The 26,644-nt window shown below is 44.9% G+C and overlaps 1 protein-coding gene across 1 annotated transcript; it reads left to right on the top strand.

The window, feature by feature from the left end:
* The first annotated feature begins 5,708 nt into the window (after nt 1-5,708).
* On the top strand, nt 5,709-24,706 carry LOC121304864. The gene is made up of 20 exons (XM_041236275.1): nt 5,709-5,841; nt 6,350-6,427; nt 6,509-6,679; nt 6,950-7,046; nt 7,322-7,545; nt 8,001-8,154; nt 8,310-8,518; nt 8,808-8,925; nt 9,323-9,525; nt 9,832-9,949; nt 10,348-10,517; nt 10,787-10,884; nt 11,239-11,372; nt 11,490-11,540; nt 11,966-12,149; nt 12,529-12,664; nt 12,953-13,040; nt 13,153-13,251; nt 23,579-24,412; nt 24,606-24,706. The coding sequence occupies exons 1-20, from the start codon at nt 5,719-5,721 to the stop codon at nt 24,704-24,706; spliced, it is 3,390 nt and encodes a 1,129-aa protein (XP_041092209.1). The 5' UTR covers nt 5,709-5,718.
* The last annotated feature ends 1,938 nt before the right edge of the window (nt 24,707-26,644 follow it).

Here is a 26,644-nt window from a genome sequence, read left to right as displayed (position 1 = left end):
CTTGCAGCTTGAACACCCTCTACCATAGAATTGCGTTTATTGCCTCATGTTCCACTGCAAGTGTGTCTCCATGTGCTCTTATATGTACTTAACTTGCACTGACTCTAGATATTTGTGATTTCTGTCTTCAGGGTGTGTTGTAACCTATGGTATAATATTATGGGGTAGAAATTGACCATCTATTTTATGGATTACCAAGAGAAACAAACCTGCCAATTGTAGTATACACTTTTGGTTCATGTAAAATGCTTGACTGATTGGGCAACATTGAAGCAGGCATAATGAAATTAGCTGAAGAATGGCATGACCAGGTTTCATCACAATTGAATAAGCAGTTCTCTACATATGCTTGCATAACCACACGACAACATGGTGTCTCTATAAAGTGATCTAGTATGCAGGCATTGCTTGTTATGTGCTGGGCAGAGCCTTGGTGTACTGTCCTACACACAGGGCAATGCTGGCGCGACCACACTCTGTAACACTAATATAAAACCCTGTACAGAACTACAGCAGAATGGTGTCCCTATAATCAATTTGTGGTGGCCTTGCCTGCTGTGTGCTATATTTGTGTGTGACAGCACTATGCATTCTGCTAGATCTACAGTATATATCTATAGATGTCACACTCATATATATGTATACACACAGTACTATACAAAAGTTTTAGGCAGGTGTGAAAGAATGCTGTAAAGTAAGAATGCTTTCAAAAATAGACATGTTAATATTTTATATTTATCAATTCAAAATGCAAAGTGAGTGAACAGAAGAAAAATCTAAATCAAATCCATATTTGGTGTGACCACCCTTTGCATTCAAAACAGCATCATTTCTTCTAGATACACTTGCACAAAGTCAAGGATTTTGTACGCATATAGTCAGGTGTATGATTAAACAATTATACCAAACAGGTGCTAAAGATCATCAATTCAATATGTAGGTTGAAACACAATCATTAACTGAAACAGAAACATCTGTGTAGGAGGAATAAAACTGGGTGAGGAACAGCCAAACTCGGCTAACAAGGTGAGGTTGCTGAAGACAGTTTACTGTCAAAAGTCATACACCATGGCAAGACTGAGCACAGCAACAAAACGCAAGGTAGTTATACTGCATCAGCAAGGTCTCTCCCAGGCGGAAATTTCAAGGCAGACGGGGGTTTCTAGATGTGGTCTCTAAGCTCTTTTGAAGAAGCACAAAGAAACGGGCAACGTTGAGGACCGTAGACGCAGTGGTCGGCTAAGGAAACTTACTGCAGCAGATGAAAGACTCATCATGCTTACTTCCCTTCGCAATCAAAAGATGTCCAGCACTGCAGTCAGCTCAGAATTGGCAGAAAACAACGTCCGGTCACCCATCTACTGTCCAGAGAAGTCTGGTCATAAGTGGCCTTCATGGAAGACTTGCGGCCAAAAAGCCATACCTCCGACGTGGAAACAAGGCCAAGCGATTCAACTATGCATGAAAACACAGGAACTGGGGTGCAGAAAAATGGCATCAGGTGCTCTGGACTGATGAGTCAAAATTTGAAATATTTGGCTGCAGCAGAAGGCAGTTTGTTCGCCGAAGGGCTAGAGAGTGGTACACGAATGAATGTCTGCAGGCAACAGTGAAGCATGGTGGAGGTTCCTTGCAAGTTTGGGGCTGCATTTCTGCAAATGGAGTTGGGGATTTGGTCAGAATTAATGGTCTCCTCAATGCCTGAAGTACAGGCAGATACTTATCCATCATGCAATACCATCAGGGAGGCATCTGATTGGCCCCAAATTTATTCTGCAGCATGACTACGACCCCAAACATACAGCGAAAGTCATTAAGAACTATCTGTAGCGTAAAGAAGAACAAGGAGTCCTGGAAGTGATGGTATGGCACCCACAGAGCCCTGATCTCAACATCGTCGAGTCTGTCTGGGATTACATGAAGAGAGAGAAGCAGCTGAGGCTGCCTAAATCCGCAGAACTGTGGTTAGTTCTCCAAGATGTTTGGGCCGACCTACCTGCCGAGTTCCTTCAAAACATGTGTGCAAGTGTACCTAGAAGAACTGATGCTGGTTTGAAGGCAAAGGGTGGTCACACCAAATATTTCTTCTGTTCACTCACTTTGCATTTTGTTAATTGATAAATATAATCTATTAACGTGTCTATTGTTGAAAGCATTCCTACTTTACAGCATTTTTTCACACCTGCCTAAAACTTTTAGGACAGTGCTGTGTGTGGGTGTATGTGTATATATATATATATATATATATATATATATATATATATATATATATATATATATATATATACATACATACATACAGCTCTGGAAAAAAATTAAGAGACCACTGCAAATTCTCAGTTTCTCTGGTTTTACTATTTATAGGTATGTGTTTGGGTAAAATGAACATTTTTCTTTTATTCTATGAACTACTGACAACATTTCTCCCAAATTCCAAATAAAAATATTGTTATTTAGAGCATTTATTTGCAGAAAATGAAAACTGGTCAAAATAACAAAAAAGATGCAGTGTTGTCAGACCTCGAATAATGCAAAGAAAATAAGTTCATATTCATTTTTAAACAACACAATACTAATGTTTTAACTTAGGAAGAGTTCAGAAATCAATATTTGGTGGAATAACCCTGATTTTTGATCACAGCTTCCATGCGTCTTGGCATGCTCTCCACCAGTCTTTCACATTGATGCTGGGTGACTTTATGCCACTCCTGGCGCAAACATTCAAGCAGCTCGGCTTTGTTTGATGGCTTGTGACCATCCGTCTTCCTCTTGATCACATTCCAGAGGTTTTCAATGGGGTTCAGGTCTGGAGATTGGGCTGGCCATGACAGGGATTTGATCTGGTGGTCCTCCATCCACACCTTGATTGACCTGGCTGTGTGGCATGGAGCATTGTCCTGCTGGAAAAACCAATCCTCAGAGTTGGGGAACATTGTCAGAGCAGAAGGAAGCAAGTTTTCTTCCAGGACAACCTTGTACTTGGCTTGATTCATGCCAAAGCTGCCCGATTCCAGCCTTGCTGAAGCACCCCCAGATCATCACCGATCCTCCATCACATTTCACAGTGGGTGCGAGACATTGTGGCTTGTAGGCCTCTCCAGGTCTCCGTCTAACCATTAGACGACCAGGTGTTGGGCAAAGCTGAAAATTTGACTCATCTGGGGGTTTGCTTCAGCAAGGCTGGAATCGGGCAGATTTGTCTTTGTGAAGAAAGACAAGTACAAGGTTGTCCTGGAAGAAAACTTGCTTCCTTCTGCTCTGTGGTGTTTTAACAGTGTTATTTGTGTTATTGTGTGTTAAATGTGCTGTGCAGTTGCACAATTATATATAAATGTACACGTCATTTGTGTTCCCTCACCGTTTTGTGTGGTCACCGTGTTGTGGTAGGTCAGATCTTGGAGTGGGCTTCCCCTCTATCCCTTTATGTCTGTCTCTGTTCTCTGTTGACTTCAGTAGTGTTGTTGTATCAGCTCTGTAAAGCATAGAAACTATTTTTATTAAGAGTTTACTTGGTAAACTTTACTAATCGTTTGTTTGTATGATATTTTTGCTGTAAATCTGCAGTTTTTAAATCTCTGAAAAAAGACAAATACCCTGATGTATTTAAAAACAGGAAGTATTTTACTAGTTTTATTCGGTGTATTACTGGCAGCTCAGCTGTCGGTTTTTTTTCTTTACTGTAAAAACAACAGTTGGTTTTTTTTACAATTAATAAAAAAAATAAAAAAAAACCCACTCGTATCTTTTGTAAAATGAATCCTCCTATTAACTTCACTCTGTCTGTAAGTTTTGATTGTGTTGCATATACACATCATGCTGATGCGCTGGGGAGACCGCGCTGGGTTGATCCCCGGAGCCAGCATCGCAGCCGTTGTGTGTGCTGATGCGCTGGGGAGGCAAAATGAGATGATCCGTGGAGCCAGCATTACACTTCAGCCATCAACACCAGACACAAGGATATCTACATCATCTGATGGAAAACAACGCAAATGGATAGAGATGCAGATGGACCACATTAGTTTACTGCAAAGCTACCTCTTAGTTGGTGCTTATCTTGGCCTGAGTCGAGTTCAAATCAGCATGAAGTTCAACATCTACTCTCATGTAATGGAACTCACTGTAATCAAAGTGTAACACAGCGTTAGTATACCTTGCTGTGTGCACAGACACTGTTATTTCACTACATTTGAACGACAATTACTTGTAGACTTTTCAAAACATAAAACACAGCAATCGAGTAAAACAGCAAATTAAAGGGGTGCCCAAAAGAAGAATTGGTTTCGAGATGACGGTATCTCCTGTGCAGTTACCCAGACTCAATTAACACGCAACTGTACAAATGATAAGACTTCTACAACAGCCTGCCAGTGAAGACTGCAAACATGTGTCAGACACAGTGAGTCCTATAACTGTGTTTATTGTAGAGTCTGTTTCACTCCATTTAGCTCTGCAGTAGTATTAGGTGTGTACTTTATTATGTATTATTAGGTGTGTACGTGCGAATGAGGAACCCGCTCCTGTCTGTCAGCAATTAAGATAATTACAATAAACGGATTATTAAGCCCAGGTGCTCCCGTCCCGATCGGGCGCACGCTGATTCAGGCGGCTTTATATACCTGGAAACAGCCCGACTCTGACAAGCGAGTATCGGATTCTTTCTATACTGTGAGGCGCTGAAACGCAGCGTGTGGTTTGTTTGCGAAGGATGGGTCTCATGGATGTTAAACTCCTTTTAGGGTAAGACGGTGTGTTTCAAGAAAAGTATGTTTCTTTTTTTTTTCTTGGTGAAATATTTTGAGCATTTGCTAGATATGTGTTTTTGCTATTTAAATTCAAGTGCAGTCTACGCGGTTTCAGATGTGTCTGGCTTGTGTTTCAATGTCGCTGTCTTGAAAGAAGTTGCTGTGATAAACTCGTGAGTGGAGCCGCGTTAGTGCAGGATACAGGAGGTGTCCACGTGTAACCATTTTATTCGCTGTTTTTCAGAGTTGCGTTGATGTGTGTACTGCTGCCTTTGGCTGTGATGGCTCAAGCGCCGCCAGGTAAGTGGTGTTGATTTTACTAATTGCAGTTTAGGTGTCTAGCGTTTCGTAATTCATTTTTTAAATGGGAAGATTTCGGCTTGACTGTGAAGCTGTCGATGCATGGCCTCGCTTCTCCAAAGCGCGCTGTACCTGCCCGTATTATGCAGAGCGCTGCGCTCGACAGTAAAAGGACCTTGTAGAAACTGCTCTCGTCTGTCTGTTAGTATTGTGAATAATACAAGGCTAGTTTTCTATTCGGTGACAAAGCCTTTCGCTCGCAGGAACCTTTGTTAGTGAGTGTCGGGACCGACACTTCTGGATGAAGACTGGAAGAAGCTTCTTAGTTGGAAGAAACTTCCGCTTTGACATCCTTGGTAAGGAATATCTGAGCGCGGTTCAGTGGAAGTAAGCTGTATTTATTTGCATGATATAAAACTACACTTTCTCTTTCCCTCAAGCTAACGACGGCATTCACTCCCTGGATGACAGATACGCAGCGTCCTGTGGGTTTACCTACAGCTTTAATATCCTCGGTGATCTGATATTCCGCGCTTCTTTCCTTGCATGTCACGTCTCCAGCAAGGTGAGTCCTGTGCGGTGACGCTCGTCGCAAGCCCCCGTTATTGCAATCAGAAGTGTCTCCTGCTAAGCTCAGACCGGCTTCTTTTCTCAGAATGACGTAGAGTTTAGCTTGATGTTCCGCTTGGCTCGCATCGACCAGTTCGGCAGAGAGACCTACTACCCGTTCTCTATGAGCTGCAGTACGACCAAGCCGTGGAACCCCCGCGAAATCGTCTGCGAGGAGAACTACATGGAGGCAAGACCTTTTCTCCAGGCCTGGGTTTGAGCTGTGGCCCCACTAGCTAGATATTGTTTCCCCAAATGCTATAATGCCTTTACTTTTGATCCATTATCCTAGGTAGCTTTACATGGCTGTGAAAATCCACCCACAATGTATTGACTAATAGGGGTGCTAGTAGTGACAATCACTGGGTGTGTCGTTGTGCGCTCTGGGTATGGGGGTAGAATTTGCTACTGCAGAGTATTTTGCACACACTGCATGGCTTTGATTGTAACTGGCTGTGGCTTCATATCTCTGGACCTCAAACAGGGTTAATCCTGAGCAGTTCTTGCTATTTAGCCCTCTTGTCAAGAGTGACTGGCATTGAAATCATCTCATAAACTCTTTTGAAGGTATGAACCTAAATGCTTGTGCAGCATTATCACTTTCTGCTGAAGGTAGAAGTTGAGATTCACTGGGTTTAGCTCAGGGATGTACGCCTTCTCTGCCTTCAGCTAACCTTTCGAACATGCTGTCCTCTTAGATATCTGTCAGGAGAAATGTACCAGAGATTGCCCACGAAGGAATGGATACTGAAGACTGGCCAGCTGCTGTCCCTGCAGTAAGTAAAGCTGCTGTGTTTTGGTGTCTTCTGAAACCAAGGCTAGCGCCTCAATTTTGATTGGCTTCCCCTGTGTTCCAGGCCCTGGAAGCATTAATGTCAGTTTGGAAGGTTGTGTTCCACAAGACTGGCCAGCCAGCAAAATCCATGGATGCCTCCCTGGCCCAGTCTCTGGGCTACAGCATCAACTCCACCTCCACTAGGATCCTCTTCCGCTCCCCATTTAACATGCCTGAATCTGAGATGCTAATGGTGAGACCGCTACAAAAACTGCACTCTGACATCTCGTACTTTCCTGAAACCAATGGAAATGTAGTCCTGGTTTGAGGTGTGTTGGGACGTCTCATTGTCTCTTCTAAAACATACAACTGGATATTTTAGTAGCAGTTTATGTAGGTAGATGCCCAGACAGTTGCCACTTGGGCACAAGTTCTGTATTCTTGCTCCATCAGTGTTCACGTAGACTCGGGTCCCTCCTCTTCTCATTCTGTGCCTGAGTTCCCAGTGTTTTCCTTGTTCTAGGTTAATGGAATCCAAGTGGAAGCAATCAAAGCAACTGTCTTCTACAAGCAGAGGTGGATGGTGCTGTTGGTGGACACTTCTGCTGCCTGTACCAAGAGTAAGATCATCTAAAGCTTGGCTATGTTAGCAATGGCCATAGGAACTACTGTCATTGTATTGTGCTTTAACTAGGCAATGGAACTACTGCAGCCATCTCTACATTCTTTGAAACTTGACTTGGAAGTAACATGTGTGCATGCTTGGACACCACAGAATCTTACTGGCTAATTTTGAATGGGTGGAGCAATGCCTGCAGTGTTTGCTGCCTGTTTTATACAGGCACCCCTAATGGATATCAATTTGATGTAGTAATGGATTCCTTGCTACTCCTAGATAATGGCACTTTTGATGGGATGAACTTGGCCTGGGTTTCCCCCAGGGTGCTCTCTCCACTGGTCCTCCATATTGACCAGTTCCAGGACAAGGATATCTCCATGGGCGTGGATGGGAAGCTGCTCGACCTCGCCACTATCCAAAGGAGGAACTATAACCTTAACGTCAATGATTCCTTTGTAGGAATCTCCATTCCTTATGGTGCAGAGGGTGGCTACCTGAAGGTAACCTAGAATTTTACATGGGGGGGAGAGGCTGGCTAGAGTTTGCTAACTGACAAGCAGACGGGTTCATGATAGATGTTGTGTCCACTTCGTAGTCTGTCTTGCAGTCGGCTACAAACAGAATTTCTGCTTGGCATGCAGATGTAACAGAACTGCTGCTGGAAGCACAGAATTTGTTTTTGACTTCATGTAGGTGACCAGGTCTGACTCTGTATATGCTTAGATGGACTGTCCTTGGTGCTTCTCTAGATCAGCAGCTTTGACAGTTGCCTACACGTGCCTCTTGGTCATCTGGAACATAGTAGGATATGTTGGCTGACCTGGAGTCAATACTAATGTTCATGCATATGTGGGGAGCTGTAACATGCATACTGTATTGGCAGACTTCCTTAAACCTGAATAATTGAGTTGAACCCTGGCTGTACGCTAGTGATCACACCCTTCTGTCTCTGTAGAGTCATGTCATAAATAATCAGTACAACCGGGTGTATGCCATTGACCTGTACCTTGAGCACCAGTGGGCAGATGAGCAGTGGGAAGTGACCCAGCACCGCTCCTTCAAGCCAGTCCGCACCCCCTTTATTGCTGAAACCCCCTTTGTCATCAACAGTGAGTACCAGCATGGACCTTCATAGCCCTGATTTGGGTGCCTTTTTAATAATGCAGCCTAAAACCGATGCGCCTCTTGGAAGGGGTGTCATGGATTTAACACTAGACTTGGCTATAAATGTGCAATGCTAACACCTCCATGCCTGCTTTCCTAGATACCATCCCAGAAGAAAAGGTCTTCACAGTGACCCTTGGTGTCTTCAACCCTGACGTTGAGCTGAAGAACCTGACTATCAATGGGGTTCCTCTGACCCTTCCTGAGGCAATCAACCAAGGCATTGTGGTCGCTGAGGTCCAGCACCCCAATGGCACCAAGTCTATTGTCCTGAAGGTCCCCTTCACCCACCCACTCATCCCACAGAAGGTGGGGATGAAAGCATGCCTGCCCATCCATAGAAACCCAAGCTTGGGGCCCTGAGCTGGGTGACCTTAAGGATGTTTGTCACTACCTGTATCCTCCATGCCAACACATACACTGCACAGTGCTAGCTGAAATGTTTTTTTCCATAGGCTTTACTCTTGCACCATAGACCATGTGCCTCATTCTAGTAATGGCTGCTGGTAATGTGGCCCCAGATATTGTGTGGAGCTCTAATTCTAGAGTAGTGCATGAACACCCAGTACAGCTGCTGACTATTGCTCTTCTCTGGCAGTACATTGGCGATGGGGTCCGGGAGTTCACCTTGAATATTAACTACACCTTGAACATCGTTCCTGAGAACGAGCCTTATTTCTTCCCGGCAACCATCGTGTGTCAGGTTAAGGATGTGGGTGAGTATTGGGGCAGAAGTGTCTCTGAACACTGGGGTGACTGCCTAGACCTGCACAAGCCTCCCAACCAAAGGATCACTGAACTATTTGCATGCCCATGAGGGGGATACCAATTCCCTGGATGATGGCCTGTACATGCTTTCAACAAGCTAGTTTTACAAGCATTTGTAACCCTTCCTAAACTGTCTACTGTAAGCTAGCATATTCGTCCTGGGATCATCTTGTGCATGCACCTAATATGCACCCCTACTGGCATTTACTTTGAGAGCAATTGTTGTCTTGCACTGATACCCAGGCAAGGTGACTGCCAGCACATGGCTAAAGACTGGACTGTTGGCATCTGAAGGTGTGGTGCGTTTCTTTGGCATCTCCTTAATGCTTTCCACTTCCTCCCCAGTACTTCCTGATGTCAATGGCTTTTGTACTGAGAACAGCATAGTATTTGATGTGAGCCGCGGGAACATGGACTACCTCTGGGTCATGTACGTTGGGAAGCACCAGCTAACCTCAGAGCTGGCTGCTCACCGAGGCTACGTAGTCACCAACCAGACCAAGTTTATTCTGGAGGTGCCACTCTTCAGTGTTGGCTGCATCTATGAGGTGAGCATCTGGGGAGACACTAATCCTCCCTAGCAAGGACTGCTTGTGGCTGAGCTGGGTGTTGCAGCATTAGTCTAATCCTGGGTCAAGACCTCTCTTTAGGGGTAGAGATGCTTGTGCCTAATTGAGCAAATGGATTCCTTGTTGAATTGGAAGCTTGTCATAGCATGACTAGGCTTGCTTTTTGGCTGGATATGGCGCTACCACATGGGAGAGCGCAAGGTTTTTCCACTACTTGGTGCCCAGTTCAACCCATAATGAGCTCTAGGTCTTTGCCTCAGTGTGTCCCTTGTCTCCTCTTTCCAGGATATCTCTCTCCGAGGCCTCTTTGTTCGTGTAGAACTGACCTTCAGGACTGTTGGGACACTAGAGGCAGTGCTGTCATTGGTACAGCGCTGTCAATTTCCTACCAAGCAGCTGCTGGGTAAGACGCTCCACAATGTGGGCTTGACTTTTTGTCTTGGTGCACTGCACCTCCTTTCTTGCATACCTGTGATTAGAAGCTACCTCCTAACACTTTAGCTGCAGAGAATATTACAATGATCATTTTGCTTGCAGTTTCATTGTAGTTTGCCCAACTTCTCAATGGTGTGCAGACCATCTTCTAGCTCATGCCAGTTCCCCTCTGGACTGCTATTAAACCCGTTGCTATCCAGATCCAAGGCCTGGCCACATCTTGCAATAGACTGCTCTTTTAGCCTCGAGACCCCTATGGAGGTGTAATCTGGAGGCCCCTTGGTGCAGGATTGATGTGGAAATCTCCAACTGGCTTGTGCAGCAAGTTCTCATTTGAATGCTTTGTTTTAATTCCACTCTGTTCAGTGTGCATGCCTGGTGGTGTGATGACAGTGGTGGCTGTGACTATGGAGCCCATACCAGTAGTGGAACCCAGTAAGACAACCCTGCTGGACAAGACCTGCAAACCCAAAGAGTCTGACTCGACCAGGGCTCTCTTCACGTTCAGTGTGAACACCTGTGGGACTAGGAGCCAGGTGCTGTAGATCAATGCAATAGTCCCTCCTACACCGTACTAAAAGCAAAGCCTGGGCCAATATAACCATCCCTACAAGTGTTTGATCATATCTGTAACTAGCCTGGCATCTGTGCCCTAGAAAACACTACTGCAAGATGCCTTCCTGTGTGGTGGCTCGTATCAGTGTTTAGATTTGCAAGGTGGGGGTGGCGTTCGGTTGTTTCTAGTATTGTGGAGGGAGGTCTGCTTTGTATTAATGGCATGCTGTTCTGCCTCCTGTGTCTTCAGATTGTGGGCAACTACCTGATCTATGAGAATGAGGTGGTGTATACCAGAGCACTGTTCCCACCCAATGCTCCAGTCATCACCAGGGACTCTGAATACAGGTGAGCAGGAGGAGTCCCTCCACTGTAGGCAAGTGACCAGTACAGCAATTGTACTTTTGAGCTGAGCACTGCTACATGCATGAAGGGAACAACTAGAAATCCTCCCCCTTTTTGAGGGCTAGAGCACAGAACTGAGGTGTACTGACAGTAGCTGCCAACTTGGGGCAAGCTCTACAATACCACTCTAAAAATAGCCTTCTATTGCCAGTAGTTCACTTGCTGTAAGGCGTCTCTCTGCATGAACTATTTAAATGATAAATTGTGTACACAACTCTACTCCACTGCATTTAAAGACGGTGACTGTCTTATCAAATACTGCACAGAATCAGTGGCTCTGGTACCACTTTCTCCTAGGCTGACCGTTCGTTGCCGCTACCCCCTCAATGACACGTTGGAGCTGGTAGCTGAAAGGAAGGCTGCCCCTGCCCCCTACTCTGTCAAAGGGTTAGGATCCCTGCAGTTCTATCCTTACAGCCAAGGGGATGGAGGTATGGCTTTTCTAGTGCCTGGGTTAGCTTGCCCAGTCCTGGCATGCTATTGGTCAGCTCTTTCTCCTGCCCTGCAGTATCAACCTGCTACTGACGCCAATTCTGTGTGTTTCACAGGCAGCAGGCCATTGAGAGATGTCCTGAATCTGAAGGCCCGTATAGCAAGAGGTCGGTATTGGTGAACTGCAACTTCCCTGGCCAGATTTGTGTTCTGTAGTCTTCATTCTAAACTCCCATGAGTCTCTGTTGCATGCAAGGCTTAAGCGTGGCTGTTCGTGGTAACCAGATACTAAAATTGCACATGCAGAAGCTGTTCTGTTTTTATGGTGTGCTTTTGCTTTCTCTTCTCAAGAAGCTTGAATTACCAGGACAAAGGAGTAGTCTGACAGTAGTCTTCAGACCACCTTGCTTATTTGTGCTGATACAGTACAGCTACTCTGTGGCTTCAATAGTCCAAAACCTGCAATTGCAGAGTCCCCCTCTGCCCAAACCATAGTTGTCCCTAAACCAGCAGGAATGGTTGGTCTACATGCAAAGAGCTTTACAACCATGGCAGTGATGGGAGGCCCCTCAACCTGTCTTCTTCCCTCCAGATGTGTCCTACTCCCAGTTCTACTCTGCATTCCCTGTGTCCCAGTCTATGCTGGCGCCACTGTTCCTAGAGGTTGAGCTCCTGCACCCCCAGAACCTGGCCGACCAGCTCATTCTGCAGGACTGCTGGGCCACTGAGAGCCCTGAACTGGATGCCAGCCCTCAATGGGACCTGGTCACTGACAGGTGGGGGGAGCTAAGGAGGAAGTGGGTTGACTGGTACATTTACTGTAGACCAGAAGGAATATCATGGCAGCATAGCTTGTGCCTAAATGTACAGAATTGCTTATCCTGATTGAAAGGCATCTCTGCCTGTGGCCACCTTTTCGGTATCAAAGGCTCTTGGTTTCCAGAGTTTGACTTGATCCGGATTAATTGCCATATGGTACACACCCATGGCAATTGAAATCTGGTGGGAACTGCATGTGTCAAACTTCAGAAAGCTTCCTAGCCTTTAACTATCCTGCTATGATGCATGACTTTATAAAATGAGTACGTGCGCTTCAGTGTTCAAGCTCTATGCCTTGACACCCAGTGTTGTTCCCATAAATGTCTCTTTCTTCAGATGCCTGGCCAGTGGTGACTCCTACAAGACCCGGTTCCACCCAGTGTCAACCAGTGCTCTCACCAAGAGCCCCCACCACCTGAAGAGGCTTGAGGTCCAGGCTCAGCCTGCTGGAGGCCAAGCCCTCTGGAAACAGGTTGGTAGCATTCAGTGAGCTCAACCTGAGCCTTTTGCTCTGCATTCTCACCCTCCTGCCTCAGGCAGGTTTCTCTACTCTAGGTATGGGACAGCTGGCTGTTTGAACCATATTCCTACTAGTTTAAACCCCAGTCCAGACCCTAAAGCCACTCCCTATTAAACAGGAGTGGAGTACCTCCAGGACCAGAAGTGGGTAGTTGTGCTCACTGTTAGGCTGGCTGAAGGGCTTGTGTGTTTTACTGAACCAGGGTACATCAACTGTCTAGCTGTCTTTCATGTTTTGTAGGTGTATTTGCATTGTCTAGCTGTGGCTTGTGATTCTGAGAAGGAGGGTGCCTGCAATAAGACCTGCGTCACTGGAGAGAGGAGATCAGGTAGGCAGGGTGTATCTGGCCTCTCCTGCAGTGCTGATAGGATGCACATTATATCTTCTATATAAACTCTGAATTGCTCCTTGGCTCTAACACTTTGGGGTTTGTCTTCCAGCCCGCAGTGCTGAGCTGGCGGACTCTGTCAAAGGCTACATTTCTGCTGGACCGGTTCAAATTGTACCAGAGGGGGGTGTTGACCGTGTCAGAGCAGCAGGTGAGTTCAGCATGAAGACATTAGTGCCCTGCCTGTCCCATCATGGAATTCCTTTCTGTGGGGATGGAGAAGGTTGGGTAGGTATTGTGGTTCTTGTATGGCAAGCATCATGGATTCCACTAAATGAAACCTGGAGCCAATATGGCAGCTGCAGGGACTGCAGTTTCCAAACTGCTCCTGTTCTAGACTGATGCTCATCCCAGGCACTCTACAGAATCTAATCCTTACCCTGCTGACCAATAGCCTTGCTTTTACACAACCCTTGTAGTGTGGCTAGCTCTATGCTGTATCTACCCAACAGTTGTATCTCTACTCCTCCTGTGTGGCTCCCTCAGGGTCCTAATGCTTATCTTGCATTATCTTCTCAGAGAACACACCTCTGGCCCCCTCTATTCCAGTCTTGGGAGTTGCAGTAGGAGTCCTTCTACTTGCTGTTGTAGTTTTTGCTGTTAAAGCTATGAGATGTTAAGCTTCTAGTTTTAATAAAGACTTGAATGTGAACTGTCTGTCTTGCATGGCTTTGTTTAGTAATGCCTGAAAGGTAACCTGGTAAGGGTGGGTTGGACTGCTAGACTGTCTTGGTTATGCCTCCAGTCTAACATTTGAATGTCCTGTTCAATAACTCTCAATCTATTACACCATGAGGCCCTCTGGTAGCAAATGTAAAGCTTGAACCTTGTTTAGCGGTAAGCCTGACTGGTCAGTTAAGCATTTGCACAAGGTGGGAGTACTTCAGGGTCCCTCCAGTGTTTAATCCAGATATCTTGCAGCTTGAACACACTACCATAGAACTGCATTTATTGCATCCCGTTCCACTGCAAGTGTTTTTCCATGTGCCCTTACATATACTGAACTTGCACTGACTCTAGATATAATTGTGATGGTAAAATTAAATATGTAATTTATGTCCTAGCCTCTGAGCTGTTTGTTTAGCCTGTGACTTAAAGGGATTATATCAATATAATAAGGAGTTTGAAGCTTATTAAGGTTAAGAATTGTTCAATAGAAGTCTAGACATTTCTCTTCCTTTTTTTAACCTGCATCCTGTTAAGTGAAGAGGGTCTAAGGTAGACTGGAAATGTCCATATAGTCTTTGACTGCAAGAAGCCTACAGGAGAAGAGATTGTCATGGTGCCAGGAGGAACAAAACTGCCAGCTGAAGCTATAACAAATGACAAGTAGTTATGGTATTGGTTACATTATGTATTGGATAGGCTACTCTAATGTTACTACTGCTGACTGTAAGGTTTCCATACGGGGGGGTTATAAGAATTGGGTATCATAATGTGTTATCAATAGTTTATGAACTTGCTTCCTCCTTGTTGAAGGACTGGTGGCCCTTAAGGGATGGAAAAGTACCAATCACTAGCTAGAATGAGGAAGTTGTATTTCTCTATCAACCGCAAGCTGCTTCCGTGGCACTTGACAAGAAATGTCACAAACTTACTCTATTTCATTTTAGGGGGGGGTTGCAATTTAGATAAGTTATGATTGGTCTCATTTTAATCTTAATTGTTGCTATTGGCTAATATTAATTTAAGCTTCTGTGATTGGCTTGTAATAACTGTAGGTTAAAGTCTATTTTGCTTACTGGCGCTGTAGTCTGAACACAGCTCGGTTTTCCTAACATCTGCGTGTGTTGTTCGGGTTTGCAAACTATTAAACTCGTTTAGTCAATCTTGTTCTAGAGTCTCTGTCTTACAGAAGTTAAAGTGAAAACTATAGGAGCTGCTGTGGTTGAAACGCTTTCAATGCTTTGTCATTGAAACTCAGTCACTTGGCTGCATTGGAAGTGTAGCTGCTGGGTTTGTGACTGCACTATGCACTCTGCTAGATCTAATGGGTGACAGTGCTCTGGACTCTGCTAGATCTACAGTGTATTGTGTTGCACTGGAAGGATTTGGCTGGTATTTCCAGACTGTTTTAATGAAGGCACAGAGGTGTGGTCGCTGAGGGGGTTTGTGTGTGTGGCTGTCTTGTCGACTCTGATATAGCTCGCACCTACAAAATATCAACACGACCTTCCGACCCTGCAGCGAGGCTGGGAGACGCGCACACTTCTGATATCACCCCAGTGTGACAAGTACATCCTGGCGGGTCACACTCGCATCGCTGCAGTTCGCAGCAGACCCGCTGGCATCAGACTCTCTCTCTCTCTCTCTCTCTCTCTCTCTCACGGTGTTGCTTTTCATTTGTTTCCGCTCACTACTGACACTCGATCCAGCGGCTGTGCCCGGTCTCAGTTCTGGGTTGCGCCGTGCAGCTCATTCGCGGCCCGAGAGTTGTTTAAGTGCAGAAAATCAGTCAATGTGACGGGGTGGTCATGTCAAATTTTTTGGCAATTGGGGTGCAATTTTTTTTTTTTTTTTTAACAAAGACCAAAATAAGATAACGATTTACAATTGTCGTTGTCCTTGACGAATACCATTTCACAATGTTTCACAATAGCTATACAAATTTGACGTATGTTAATACTGTAGGCTGCCCGTTTACAAAACATCCACAACGTACTTTGTACTGAAGATCACTTCCAACAGAAACATGTAGACAGACCTCAGGGTCTCAACAAACTGTTTTATATATATATATATATATATATATATATATATATATATATATATATATATATATATATATATATATATATATATATATATATATATATATACACACACATACACACACACAGAGCTCCGGAAAAAATTGAGACCAGTGCAAATTTTTCTTAAATTGGCATCTCTACATGTCTGAATTCCAACATAGGCACACCTCATTCTACTGAATTGGGCCAGCCCAATCTCTAGACCTGAACCCCATTGAAAACCTCTGGAATGTGATCAAGAAGAAGATGGATGGTCACAAGTTATCAAACAAAGCTGAGCTGCTTGATTTTTTGCACCAGGGGTGGCATAAAGTCACCCAACATCAATGTGAAAGATTGGTGGAGAGCATGCAAAGACGCATGAAAGCTGAAAATCAGGGTTATTCCACCTAATATTGCTTTCTGAACTCTTCCTAAGTTAAAACATTAGTATTGTGTTGTTTAAAAATGAATCTGAACTTATTTTCTTTGAGATATTTGTGATCCGTGCAAGACAACAGAATCCGTGAAACATTTTTGGAATATTTTGGAAAATATATTCCACAGAGAAGAAAGACTATGGGGAAATTGAGACAGGAAGGATTGACAAGTACTTCATATTTAGACTTTGTAAAACATATTACCACAGAGTACATATCACAAAACACGATAAGAAGTACAGAAAGGGTATAGGGAGATACAACTCCATGTAGAACGAAAATAAACATGTATTGTGTTTTTTGACCAGTAGTTGGTAGCAATGAGTCACATCAGTGATTCGGGCAGCCACCCTTTCATTAAAGAAGTGAGTTACGGAGAGGAAACACAGCACTTTTTGGATGAATTTATGGAAGATTGTGCAGAAAATCTATTGCACTTTCATTGAGAGCCAACACCATGGCTTCAACAGCAGTGAATTCAAGCACATGCAAGAGTCCCATATGGACTGGAGACTACATTGAGATGATTGTTCCTCAGCACTGTGATTGTTGCATAGTGCGTTTTTTTATTTATTTACAGGTGGCTACAGTGCAGTTCACGCTTGTATAGTATTGTTGTAAATAGAACAATTCATTTTTTCAATAATTATTCAACCCAGTAACATTATTTCTTTTTTTTTAAATTGTTTTCTCCCAATTTGACAGTCCAATTATTTTTAGTCTCACTTCTACCACCCCTGCGCTAACTCAGGAGGGTGTAGATGAACACATACTGTCTTCCGAGGCGTGTGCCGTCAGCCGACTGTTTTTTTTCCCCCACACTGCGGACTCCACGCAGGGTGCTTTTACTGGATGCGTCACTCGGGAGCCCCCTCCTAGTAACAGTTTTATACGGCAAATAAATAAAAAATAAAAACTTTCCAAATGAGCTCCAGCATCTGCCTTTTCTGTTGCAATTCTGTTTACAATTGAAGTATTACTGAAGCTTGTTTGTTTTTTCTCTCCAAGGTGATTTTCTTTTTTTTTTTTTTTTTTTTTAGAATGTGCTCTTGGTTAGCTAGAAATGTAACATTGCAAAAGTACCTCGTTTTAGGAAAGTTCTCTTATTCTAATGCCCCCTTCATGTAAAGCCGACTGAACAAACAATAACAAGCCTTGTGTTTCGAATGTTGCATGTGATGCTGCAGATTCATTTCGTTTAAAAGGAAAAATAGTAACTGAAAACGCTTGCATCTCGCCCACTAAGAAAGCCCCTTCCATAGACAAATATTTCAGCTTTGCAAGTTCTCAAAGGGGGGCTTTGTGTGTGCACCACATTAAGCCTCCACACAGGGGCAGTGTCCTTCAAGCGGCCGAGCCCTTTTCAAAAATTGTTCCTGACACAGATTCTCACAATTCTCTGTGTAAAAAAGTGCCTCCTATTTTCTGTTCTGAATGCCCCTTTAGCTAATCTCCATTTGTCCTTGTTTCTTTTTTCAGATCGAAAAAGTTCCCTAATAGTTTTCACAGTAAATTTGCGAGCAGATCTTAATGTGGCAATGAGACACTGTGAGAAAAATGCAAGCAGCCTGACGCAGCGTGTCTCAGTCCAACACAGAGCTGCTGAGCCCAGCAGACAAGTTAGCATTTCTGTGGAAAAAAACAGAAAATACAACATAGAAAACCTTTTTTTTTTTCCTCACACAAAACAGTAACTGAACAATTACCATTACTTTAATATACTTTTGGTTTTTAAAAAGTTGTTTTTTTATTTTACACTTCAAGCAAAGCTAGCAGCTTGTGAGAGAGTACCAGTAGCCGAGGTGTTCGATCCCAGGTAAGGGGCAGCAGAGCTGCTGGCTTCATGCGGGGCACAAGGCCGCTGAGGGGCTATTCAGGTTAGACAGTATTAAAGGATAAATACCCCTGAGGTAATGGTTACGTTTCATACTTGATAGGGAAACACTGTTAAACTATAGCTGCCATTTCAGCTCTGCTCACTGCAGTTTCACTGACACACTCGCCACTTCAAACATCATTTCTTAGGTTCTGAAAGTCCCAGAGTGATTGTCAGCGGCTCACTTGAAAGGTAAGAACTTGCACTAATTAGCTGCCATTTATGTATTTATTTAAAATGTTCTATCCATTAAAAAAAAACCTGTTTTCATTTTTACAGAGCTGCCTCTAGTCATAGTTGTGCCTCCCCCTCACTTACGCTTCACGCCCCCCACTTTGCACACTACTGCTTTAAAGGAGTACTTACAATCTTTAAAACCCATCTTCTCTGGCCTCTTATTAACATTCAGTTAGCTTTGGAATAAGGTTGTCCCTGTTTTGTCTGCGGCAGGGGAAGATCAATGGCAGATACAGTTCTGTAATGAAATAGCAGCAGCAGCAAGGGACTCAGACCGCGAATCACAACGCTACTGTCAACAGATGTAGAAGGTGAGACTGATAATCTAATCAGTCTCACTCTGTTAATATCATTTCCACGATCACTGCAGAGCGGTGTTGAGTACAACCTGTTCTGTTCACACCGACCTGAATGTGTCTTTGAGTGCCACTGACTACTGGACTAGCTACTACACCTCCTGGGTGGTTTTGAGTGTGCATTCATTACTACCAGAGTGATAATACCCTGCATTAGCGAGTGTAGACAGACTTAAAAAATTGGGCAGCTACAGCAGACAGTAGATGGGAGTTCCCTGGAGGCAGCGCTCAATTATCTGCGCGTCGTCGGAGGGGTATAGGTCGGCCAGGGTGTCCTTGGCTCACCGCGCACCAGCGACCCCTGTAGTCTGGCCCCGGGCGCCTGCGGGCTTGCCTGTTAGCTGCCCGGGAGCTGCGTTGTCCTCCTACGCTGTAGCTCCTGAGTGGCTGCATGGTGAATCCGCAGGGTGTAAAGAAGCGGGCGGCTGGCGGGACACGCTTCAGAGGACAGCGAGTGTTCGTCTTCACCCCTCCCGAGTCAGCGCGGTGGTGGTAGCGGTGACCTGTGCCTAAAAATAATTGGGCATTTCAAATTGGGAGAAAATAATTGGCAACGACTAAATTTAAAGGAAAAAAAAAAAAAAACTTTTGTGATTGCACATGTGTCTTGCTTGTAAAGATGTGCTTTACACAGGAGCAGAACAAAGAACTGCACTGTAAAGCCAACTGGCTTTGGTGTGTCTACACTGAAGAGAAAGTGAACTGCATCATTATTAGTGTTTTTACACTGAAGAGAAAGAAACAGATAGACACACATGCAGACAGGGATACAGACAGACAGACTCAAAGAGAGAGACAGAGACAGAGACAGACAGACAGACAACTACTCATGATAGCCTCAATAAGTGCCTGTGTTACCATCTCCAGCCACTAGATGGTGCTGCAGCACATTGGTTAAAGAGCCTATGCTTAAAGGAAATGGACAACACCACCAGACAGCACCTGAGCAGCTTGTACTGGAGAGATTATGAAGAAGCTTCGCTTAGCATTCCTTTAAAGGGGCGCAATAAGCATGTTAATAAAACTAACAAGAGGTGAGAGAATGGATTTCAAAGATGGTCAGCGCTCATTTAAAGGGAGGGGCCAGTGGTACTGTTAATAAAGCTAATAAGAGGTGAGAGAATGGCTTTTATAGCCCTGGTTTAACTATTAACCTCCCTTGCCTGCAGCACCTCATGAGTTCTGTTATATTTCCTGTATCCAGTCAGGCAGGGAGACTGGTTACACTCTGCTGAATGCAGTTAAGTTAAGATGACTGTGACGGGACCCAGTGCATGCTTAATGCCCCTCTCTGCTCTGGGGGCTGGGATACCAGCTCGCTCACCTGGGGAGAGGGGGGGGGGGGGCATGACTGTGACTCCTGCCTCTCTCTCTCCTGTGGGAAGAGGGGGGGTGCAGGAAGCCTGTGTCTTGGTGCCAGGAAGGGCACTGTATTCCTGTAATCTAAGTAACATCTCAGCTGCTATTTATTCATGACAAGCACGTCAGAGAGGCTGCAGGAAATAAACAGGGGAAGAAGGAGCCCTGCCGGGCTGTAAACACTGAGAGAGGGGGAGAGGGGGGAGGGAGAGAGAGAGAAGGGAAAGGGGGATAGGAGAAGAGGAGGGCCAGTGTTAATAAAGCTGATACGAGGTATGAGAATGGATGGTAACGCTAGTCAGCACTCTTAACAGCAATCCTTCACTCCATCCTCAGCTCTCCAGCTCTCTCGCTGCACACTAAGAAGGAAAGCTCTGCAATCAAAAAGGAAAACAACAAAAACACGAAGATGATAACCTTCGTGTGTCCGGAGCATTCCTGAAAACAATGGAAAATTCCAGAAGGAGGACACGGCATTCCTGAAACAAGGAGGGGACTTCAGGGGGATGATAACACAGGCACCTGACTACCCCGGGACAGCTCTCAATATCAAACCTTTACACAAAACTATTCAAAGTCAATAGCGCTAAAACTAGAAATACTCAATGACAAAGGTTTAGATGTTTTCTCTGGAAGTATTTTGAATGTAAATTCAATGTTGACAGGGGACCCACCACAGAGTGCGCTGTCTGTGTTTCTTTCTCTGGCACGGCCTTGAGTTTATGCAATGACCTTCCAGAATTCAACTTGTCCTAGATAACCACCCCCCCGCCACTGAAACTCCATAATGAAGAGAACAGCAGTCCAACCTCTCCTAGTCACCCCCCACTATTCCTTTTTCAGGAAGGTAACTCAAAGTGGTCATTGATTTTATGTGAATTGATAATGTAGTTACTTTTAAAGAGCTACTGTGGCTCATGCTTGAAATGAGAAAGCGCTTCAGCAGTACGAGTCAAACATAAACTTGCTTCTCATATCATCTCACTTGAAAACGACGTCTGAGGAGGCTTCCATAGCTGGATCGTCAAGTAATATTTCCAGCTGCAGCCTGAGCAAACCGGAAAAATATCTCTCTGTAAAAACTGTAACTGCAACAGATTCCTTTTTAAACTCCCAGCACTGGCATGTATAAAATGTTGAGGAGCTGTGCTCGTCAGCAGGCATTTCTAATATTTTGTCCGACAGCACTTCATAATCAAGACACAGGAAAAGCAGTGTTTTATTGCCGAGGGGGCAGCTGCACATATCCTTCCCAGGGTCGGCAGTGCGAGCTTGGGGTGAGGGAGAAACTTGAGCCCCTGCTTTGACTGGGCCTAGCAGGCAGTGATTTATTTTGGGTGGTGAGCTCTTGTTTTAAAACAGGGATCTCCTCCTCATAATTTTCAAAGACAAACAGTCTGGGTGGTGACCCCCCCCGCCCGATTTCCTGTCCTCTCCCGGGGGGGGGGGGTTTGCTCGGCTCTGTGTGTTTTGTTTTCTTCGAAAGCTGTCCCTGTTTGTTCTTGTTGTCGAGTTCAAGGTGTGAAAGGGATGTTATCTTTCACAGCATCGGAGAGTGAAGTGCTTCTGGGCTTCTTTCCTCACAGACCGAGGGGGCAAGGGGCGAGGGAGCTCCAGCATACAGAAAGACAAACTAGCATCACATTCCTGCCTTTCACCTTCCGCTGAAGGCCTGTGTTTCAAACGGGGGTGGCAGTGATAATGTTATTAAAGCTAATAAGAGGTACGAGAATGGATGTCAAACATGGTTAGCTCTACTTTAAAGGGAACAGTGATAATCAGGGATCCTAGGAATCAGTTTGCTGTGGAATAACATGGAAAAACATGGATTTTCAATGCAGTCTTTTTTTAGTTGTTTGAAACTAAATTAATACACATCATATATAATCATCAACATCAAGCAATTTTGGTTTAAATTTAGTAAACATACGTGTTCAATAAAAGTGCTTCTGGTGTACAGAGGTCAAGGTTGAACGAGGCGCAGTTCAATGATGTTGGCAATGGTCATCCAGATGACAAAGACTAACTCGAGATTAACTCATATGAATACTATTCTTTGATGTATGTATAATGTTTAAAGTAAAATTATTGATTGATGGCGATTATTGATTGAAGGTGAGCTTCCTTCAAATTTGAAAGTGTACCAATAAATGCTTCTTGTGTAAATTGTTATTAATAGTAGTTTGTGTGTCTCTTGTAATGTGAAGTGGGAGGGAGGGGGGAGGCTCAATTTTAGCCTTTTATTTTAAAATTTATTACACTAAAATGTTACATTAAAAATTATTGTGGAATAACGCAGATTTTAATCTGAGAATTTTTTTTTTTTTTTTATCCGAAAAACTAGGATCCCTGATGATAATATCAATAAAATGATAAATGATAAATGATAAATGATAATGTTAATATAGCTAATAAGATGTATAAAAATGGAATTTAGAGATTGACGTGGTGATGATGTAATAGAACATCATTCACAGATGTATTTGTTTTTACTTTTAATCAAAAATATTAAGTTAAAAATAAAAACAGGAAAACCCATTTCCTCGCGGCGTCAGTGAGCGAAGCGGCCTGGGAGCAGGAGAGGCATGCAGCCAGACCGACACACACCTTCGACCGGGCAGCCAGGCTGGCAAGGGGGGAGGATGTCCGTCTGTCCTCCCCTCTGTCTCCACCGCGCGCCAGCCAGGCTGTTTATAATGCCTCCTGGACAATGCTATCATGCCTCACCTCTCCTATTTATAGCAGAGCTCCTGAAGAATGTTCTTGTTTTGAACTGAGGAAGCAGCTTCGTTTCCTATAGTCTAGTTGAGTGAGTGTTGGAACAGAGCTCTTGTTACTGAAGCACAGACTCCATTCACACGGGCAGGGGCCACTGGTAGTGTAGCGGAGTGAGTGTCGGAGCAGGGCTCCTGTTACTGGAGAACTGAGAGAGACATACAGTGTGAGAACACATAGGAAAGCAGGGCAATGCACAGGCAAGCATTTAAAAAAAAAAAAAAAACATAGTAAACTAACCCTTAGAAAAGTATCTCATACGAAAAGCACAGCAAAGTGTAATAAAGCACAGTGAAAGAATGGTAAAGCACAGGGAAGCATTGTAAAGCACAGAGAGGTCTGGTAAAGCATAGGGAAGCATTGTAAAGCACAGAGAGGGATGGTAAAGCACAGGGAAGCATTGTAAAGCACAGAGAGGTCTGGTAAAGCATATTAAAAAACAAACCAGGGTAAACTAACCCTTATAAAAGTTTCCCTCAGTAAAAGCAGAGCAAAATGTAAAATTCACAGCAAAAGCACTGTAAGCAATGATAAATGCACAGTATAGCTGCATACATTCAGTGCAAATTTACTGTGGTGAACTTCTATGTGTCTAGTTTGCTTTTTTGCTCCCATATGTCAATCACTTTTGTAACTCAGTTTCTAACAGGACTCCTTGACTGCAGCCCCAGACATAACAGGAGCTGATAAACTCCCCTGTAAGATAAACGCAGCCTGCTATCAGCAAGGAGACCTGCGGAGATACCCAGTCTGGAGCAGCGAGCCAGCCAGATATCCCCTCCCAGTGCAGCCCCCCTCCCAGTGCAGCCCCCCTCCCAGTGCAGCCCCGCTCCCAGTGCAGCCCCGCTCCCAGTGCAGCCCCGCTCCCAGTGCAGCAGTGCAGCCCCGCTCCCAGTGCAGCCCCCCTCCCAGTGCAGCCCTGCTCCCAGTGCAGCCCCCCTCCCAGTGCAGCCCCCCTCCCAGTGCAGCTCCCAGTGCAGCCCCCCTCCCAGTGCAGCCCCGCTCCCAGTGCAGCCCCGCTCCCAGTGCAGCCCCCCTCCCAGTGCAGCCCTGCTCCCAGTGCAGCCCCGCTCCCAGTGCAGCCCCGCTCCCAGTGCAGCCCCGCTCCCAATGCAGCCCCGCTGCTCCCAGTGCAGCCCCCCTCCCCAGCTCCCAGTGCAGCCCCCCTCCCAGTGCAGCCCCGCTCCCAGTGCAGTGCAGCCCCCCTCCCAGTGCAGCCCTGCTCCCAGTGCAGCTCCCAGTGCAGCCCCCCTCCCAGTGCAGCTCCCCCCTCCCAGTGCAGCCCCGCTCCCAGTGCAGCCCCCCTCCCAGTGCAGCCCTGCTCCCAGTGCAGCCCCGCTCCCAGTGCAGCCCCCCTCCAGTGCAGTGCAGCCCCGCTCCCAGTGCAGCCCTCCTCCCAGTGCAGCCCTGCTCCCAATGCAGCTCCGCTCCCAGTGCAGCCCCGCTCCCAGTGCAGCCCCCCTCCCAGTGCAGCCCCGCTCCCAGTGCAGCTACCCCTCTCCCAGTCCAGGCAGCCAGCTCACCACCTCCTCCTCGAGTCTCTGTGTTTTTTGCTCACTATTATTTAAATGTCAAAACAGTTTACAGAAAGGAAGACAGATATCAGCCCAGCTCCTGGATGTTTACAGCCTGGTGACAGGGTGACATTCCCAGTGTTTATATGAGAATATATACAACCTGATGACATTCCCCCTGGCTGACACCCACAGTGTTTCTATTAATATTTACAGCCCAGTCCAGCTACCCTAGCAGCACTGGCTCGGCTGCTGCTGTTGTGGGAAGAGACGCCATATCAGGAAACCTGTGCAGGTCACCGCTGTACCCTGCGTGAGTGTCAGTGTGTGTGCATGTGTGTGTCAGTGTGTGTGCGTGTGTGTGTGTGTGTGTGTGTGTGTTCATGAGTGTGTGAGTGTGAGTGTGTGTGTGTGCATCTCTTCCCCCTTATTAGCTTTATTAACATCACTGCCCCACTTTAAATGAGTGCTGATCGTCTTTTAAAATCCATTCTCTTACCTCTTGTTAGCTTTATTAACATTATCACTGGTACTTCCTTTAAATTAGTGCTGATCATCATTTAAAATCCATTCTCTTACCTCTTATTTGTAATATGCAGTATTTGCTTTGCTGGGATACTGAAGCAGGCGACTTTTAAATGTTTTCTTCACTCGTTTAAAAAAAGCAGGCCAGGTTTGAGCTGCTCTGCCAGATAGGTGGTTCAGGCTACACAGACTCCCCAGTGCTGTAAAATGCTCTAAATGTATCCCATAGCACAGCAAACTTAATGAATGGAGGTAAATGTTGATCAAATCAGACCTTAGGGTCAATTCCAATTCCAATTCCAGTTCCAATTCCAATTGCAGTAGCATTGTCTGCTGAAATTCCAATTCCAATCCCAATTCCAATTCTAGTGCTATTGTTCTGTTGCAATTATGTAGCAGTAATTACAATTACAATTACAATTATACTAAAAAGTAACATAAACAACTCCCCACATTACAATGTGACTCTGTCTACTCTAAATAACCAGCAATATCACAAGGAGAAATACAGTAACGTACTGCAGAACTTTCCTCTAACAAACAGGGTCACCAAAAGTACTTGAAAGTACTTGAAAGTACGAGAATCACGCTTGCTCGGTGTGAAACTCAACATGGAACTGCTTGCGATTAAACTGTAATTGTCAATTACTGTAAATGTTAGAATTACAAGGTGTGCCAAGGTTCAACTGTAATTACAGTTATAAGTTAATTATAATTGCAATTAATTATGAATTACAGAATTTCAGTTGTAATTGACCTCATGCCTGGATCATATCAACCCCTGAATGAAGAAGATGAACGTCCCTCCCCCCTCCTCCTCTCCCCCTCACAGCAACCTGGCTCTCTCGATTGTGTTGTTAAGATTACATGAGAACTGGAGGAGAGTTCAGAGGCAGACCTTTCCTGGCAGCCTACTGGAACGAAAAATTCAAAACACATGCAACACATCAACCACCTGCCCAACAAACAAACAACCGCTTCATTCACATCAACCACCTTCCAAACAAACAAACAACCATTTCATTCACATCAACAAAAAACGCTGCCAATCAGATTGGACCCACAGTATCGCAGTCGCTCTCCCCGTCTGTCTGCGTGACATTTAATAAGGAGAATTGAGACAGACACAGTCTCCGTCTACCACAAGATTACAATGCTGCACGCTCAAGAGTGTCCCAGGGATGGAAATAAGACTCCCATTGCATCATAGTTTTTTTAACATCCCTGGAGTTTAATAAGACACACTGTGGCTAATGAAGCTTCTCGTAGAACCTGGGATGGGTGAAGCTGCTGTCCAATACTGTAGGTGTCTTATTTTCATCCCTAATTTAATCCCTAGCTTAATTAGACTAGGACAAGGGGTTCCCACATACATGCAGACATGTGAGAGTGACGTACAGACAGACCTTAAGACAGATAGACAGACTCCATGCACCCCAGGATTACCACACTACACTCATGAATGTGTACTGAAGATCCTTAGAGAGTCTTGTAATAGCCATTATTGTTATTGTAAGAACATAAGAAATTCTAGATGAGAAAAGGCCATTCGGCCCACCTATGCTGGCTCGCTATACCAGCGTGGTCCTTTAGCACTCCAGAGAGAAAAACCAAAAAACCCTGAACCAGACGAGTAAAGGAAATCTCTGGGAATCCATGGCTGAACGGACTGTCCTTCCTCAAGATTTTATTGTGATCACAGAGAGGGTTATACAGTATTGTTCATGACA

This window comes from Polyodon spathula, chromosome 40 (genome assembly GCF_017654505.1).
Source record: "Polyodon spathula isolate WHYD16114869_AA chromosome 40, ASM1765450v1, whole genome shotgun sequence".
NCBI lineage: Eukaryota > Metazoa > Chordata > Actinopteri > Acipenseriformes > Polyodontidae > Polyodon > Polyodon spathula.
Note: the sequence above shows the minus strand (reverse complement) of the source record. Positions and strands in the feature narration are given on the sequence as shown.

Bases quoted from the DNA above. Each gene is read 5' to 3' on its own strand.
- LOC121304864 (XM_041236275.1), top strand. From the start codon at position 5,719: ATGTTCCGCTTGGCTCGCATCGACCAGTTCGGCAGAGAGACCTACTAC. The intron at 13,041-13,152 runs GTAGGCAGGGTG...TTTGTCTTCCAG, and splicing joins CACTGGAGAGAGGAGATCAG to CCCGCAGTGCTGAGCTGGCG. The intron at 13,252-23,578 runs GTGAGTTCAGCA...CTCCCCTGTAAG, and splicing joins TGACCGTGTCAGAGCAGCAG to ATAAACGCAGCCTGCTATCA.